The sequence below is a fragment of the Microtus pennsylvanicus genome, chromosome 1 (genome assembly GCF_037038515.1).
Source record: "Microtus pennsylvanicus isolate mMicPen1 chromosome 1, mMicPen1.hap1, whole genome shotgun sequence".
NCBI classification, from domain to species: Eukaryota; Metazoa; Chordata; class Mammalia; order Rodentia; family Cricetidae; genus Microtus; species Microtus pennsylvanicus.
The window spans coordinates 74,647,948-74,652,152 of NC_134579.1; the positions used below are offsets into that span (position 1 = coordinate 74,647,948).

Genomic DNA, 4,205 nt, shown 5'->3' on the forward strand with positions numbered 1-4,205 from the left:
GACCAGTATTATTAATGTCCATGCTAGTCATTGAAGTGTTTCATAGGCATAATATTTGGGTTTGACTGTTGATTGCTGCCCTCCATTGGAAGCTTGCATATTCCCTTATACTACCATAAAGCTAGTCTGCAGGGAGGGACAATTCAGGTCAGTCCTGGATCAGGAATTTATGGGCTCTATTTCATAACTGCACTGTATATAGATTTTTGTTATACATTTATGATTCTCTGAATTTATTTAATATGTGTTATAATGTTTTCATTTCATTTTCTGATTTTATTGAGTTTTCTTTCTATTTATTTTAATTAACTTGCCTAGAGTTTTGTTAATCTTGTTAATATTTTTAAAGCATCAATATTTTGATTCAGTAGTTCTTTGTATTATTTCCTATATTTTATTTCATTAATTTTTTTGGACTTAATGGTCAATTCCCATCTACTCTTTTTGGATGTTTTTATTATTGTTTTAGCAAGACCTTAAAGTACTACATTATTACTATAAAATATCTCCAAACCTTTTTAAATGTAGTCACTTAGTCCTATAAACTTTTTTATTTGTAATATATTATTATATTTCACATATTTACTATGATGAATTTTCATTTTTATTCAATTCAAAGAATTTCTTTTAACCTTGCCTGGTAGGTTTTAGGCTCCATGAGAGAATTCAGTACTACCTTTGCCCTAAATGAGCACACTAATAAAATGATTCCTAATGACTTCTTGCAGTATTCATGCATTGGGCTATATCACAATCCTCATCAGAGAAGAGTCTTCTTCCAGTTAATTGCAATTAACACAGAGACTTCAACTAGATAAAACACACAGAATAAGAGATAGTTGATAGTTTAACCATAAATGGAATGTACATATAGCATCTGTGTCCCTGAGTTTCATAGAACAGAAGGTAGAAAGATTTCAAGAATAGAAGTCAGCAAATAATATTTAGGAAATTACATATTTAGAAATAACACAGTAGATACAATATAAACTCACAGTAGTTATAACTGTTTACACAAGACTTGTAGAAAGTCAAAACATACAAAACCTTCAGTGCAGGATAAGAATGTATATAGAAAATCTCACCAATACCTGAACAATCAGTTTTGTTCAATAATGTGACACATGATATGTCTACTACATGCGCAGAGCAAGCCTCATTCCTAAGATAATTTGGGCAAAACAAACTGGACTCAATACATGAAAAAAAAAAAGAAAACTCAAAGTGCATATGAAAAGAAATTGAGACTGCGAAAGGTGGTTACAGGTGTAGGTGAAGGATAGATTGTGCTCAAAATACATTGTATGAAAATAGAGATAAGTGAAATATTAAAAAATAATACAGGGGCTGAAGACATGACTTAGTGCTTATGAGTATTCGTCACTCTTCTAGAGGACTCAAGTTCAATTCCCCAAACCCTCATAGAAGTTCACAACTATTTATAATTCAGGTCCCAGTGTATTTGGATTTCTTTTCTAGCCTCCAAGGACATTAAATACATGTGGCATACAGACATATGTACAAGAAAATAACTGTATACAAAAATATAATCAAAAGCTTATTTAAAAAATTAAAAGGAAAAATGTAATTAAATTTTTGAATAACAAAAAAGCTTTGAAAACAAAAGTAGCTATAGTGTTCATAATTATTAAGAGGTGACTGAAAAGATTCATGCACATTGAATTCTTCCTCAAACTTGCATTTGGCTTGCATAGCATGACTTTTGATATCTGCTTTTATGGAATCTTCTAGATCTGCTTACTAATAAATTTGAGTTTAAAATTCCTATGAAGCCAGGTATGGTGGTGCATGTACATCTGTAATCCTAACACTTTAGGGGATAAGGCAAGAAAAACAAGAGTAGAAAGTCAATTTTGAATACAGAATCAAACTTTGCACTCTCCTGCGTGCATTTGCATGTGTGTGTGCATGTCGGTGTGCATGAGAGAGAGAAAGAGAGTGCAAAAGAGAACTCAAAAGTAAGTTTTAATCACTGCCATCATGAAGTAAAATAGCTTATTCCCAAAGACACAATTTTTCATATATATATATATATATATATATATATATATATATATATATATATATATATATATTTGATGGAAATAATGGAACCTTTCAATGACACATTGTGACCTTTATTGTTTATTCTGTCTCTACAGTGAACATACTCATGATGCAATGGAACAACTCGACCTTCAGCTATGACTTCATCCTGCTGGGAATTTTTGATCATAGCCCTCTTCATACTTTTTTCTTTTCACTCACACTGGGTATCTTCTTCATGGCCATCTTGGGTAATTCTGTCATGGTGCTTCTCATCTACTTGGATGTTCAACTTCACACGCCAATGTACATCCTTCTTAGCCAACTTTCTCTCATGGATCTCATGCTTATCTGTACTACAGTGCCCCAGATGGCCTTCAACTTCCTCTCTGGGAACAAGTCCATCTCCACGGCTAACTGCGGATGCCAGATATTCTTCTATGTATCTCTACTTGGAGCCGAGTGTTTTCTGTTGGCATTAATGGCCTATGATCGTTATGCGGCTATTTGCCACCCATTACGGTATCCTATTCTCATGAGTCATAAAATCTGTGGTCTCATGGCTGCCTCCTCATGGATTCTTGGTTCCCTTGATGGCATAATAGAAGTTGCAGCAGCATTGTCTTTCTCATATTGTGGTGCCAGAGAAATACCTCACTTTTTCTGTGAGGTTCCAGCCCTGCTCACTCTTTCATGCAGTGATACCTCAATATATGAAATGATGATATTTTTTTGCTGTGTAATTATGCTCATTTTCCCTGTATCAATCATTATTGCTTCCTACACTCGTGTGATTTTGGCTGTCATTCGAATGTCCTCTGCTGAGAGTCGCCACAAGGCTTTTGCAACCTGTTCCTCTCACCTTGTGGTGGTGGGAATGTACTATGGGGCAGCCATGTTCATTTACATGAGACCCTCTTCTGGTCGTTCTCCCAATCAGGACAAAATGGTGTCAGCTTTCTATACCATCCTTACTCCTATGTTGAATCCCCTCATTTACAGTCTCCGCAACAGGGAAGTGTCCAGAGCATTCTTAAAAATATTACGGATGAACAAGGTTGCAGTGTGAGTTAGTTGGTTATTATGTTCTATTTTTAGCTGTATTTTAGGTAGTTGGGCTTTAAAATTAAAGAAAGGAATACTATGAGTTCAAGTCCAACATGATGAATATATTGAGTTTAAGACTTACCTAGGTAAGACAGAAATGTCATATCTTCAAAAGCATATTTTACGTGCAAATTGGTATGATAAAGGAATACATTACAATAGCTTATATTTTTAATCATTGTAGATTTATGGTAACCATATAAAGTTAAATTCATGAAATAAGTTGACTTTTTTATTTTTAAAATATGTCAGTTATTTTTGTAGCCAGGCCATATATTTTTGTGAGTAATAACATCTAACATACAATAAATGCTTTTCCCTCACAGTGCTTGCTCATACAAAAAGCTTTGACAGTTTTTTCTATTGAGTTCAGCCTACTTTGAACTTAAAATATTGCTAAGAGGAAGGTACTAATTTTCTACTAATTCTTATATATGTATTCAGGTCTAATACTGAAGATAAATGCAAACAACAATCAACATACAACAGGGACACAACATATTAAGTCTTTAGCACACCATGTATATCTGTAATATAAATATTTCTCTAAAATAATGGAGAATGAGGAGCTGGCATTAATATTATACATAGAAGAGTGAATTTTAATAGAGAAGTTTATGTTTTCTAAAGACTGCATATTTCTTAAGTGCCATGGCACATTGTGATAGTAGTATTTTATCAAAGTAAATGAAATTAAAGAGATTCTTATGTTTCTATTAAAAAACCTGTCAGAAATGAACATGAATATAATTAACTTATATTTTATCAAAAATTGTGTGACAGTGTTTGGTGATGTCCACTGTAGTCTGAGGAGGATGAAATGTAGACATTTGCTAAGGGTGAAGTCTTATGCAAAGCTCAAAGTTGTTTATACACACATGATTCTTGAAATAACTAAATTTGTTTGTATCTAAATCACTTTGGGATTATGTTTCTTGAACATGGTATGTGAACTTGTCCTCAGGTAATGCTTTGGTCTTCATTTAAATCCTGACAATTAGCTAGATCAAGCCTGGATGAGATGACATCTATATTTGGATCAGTTGAAATCA

The 4,205-nt window shown here is 33.3% G+C and overlaps 1 protein-coding gene across 1 annotated transcript; it reads left to right on the top strand.

Annotated features, from left to right (window-relative positions):
* Positions 1–2,173: 2,173 nt before the first annotated feature.
* On the top strand, positions 2,174–3,115 carry LOC142843879 (olfactory receptor 2M3-like). Its single transcript, XM_075962006.1, has one exon. The coding sequence runs from the start codon at positions 2,174–2,176 to the stop codon at positions 3,113–3,115; it is 942 nt and encodes a 313-aa protein (XP_075818121.1).
* The last annotated feature ends 1,090 nt before the right edge of the window (positions 3,116–4,205 follow it).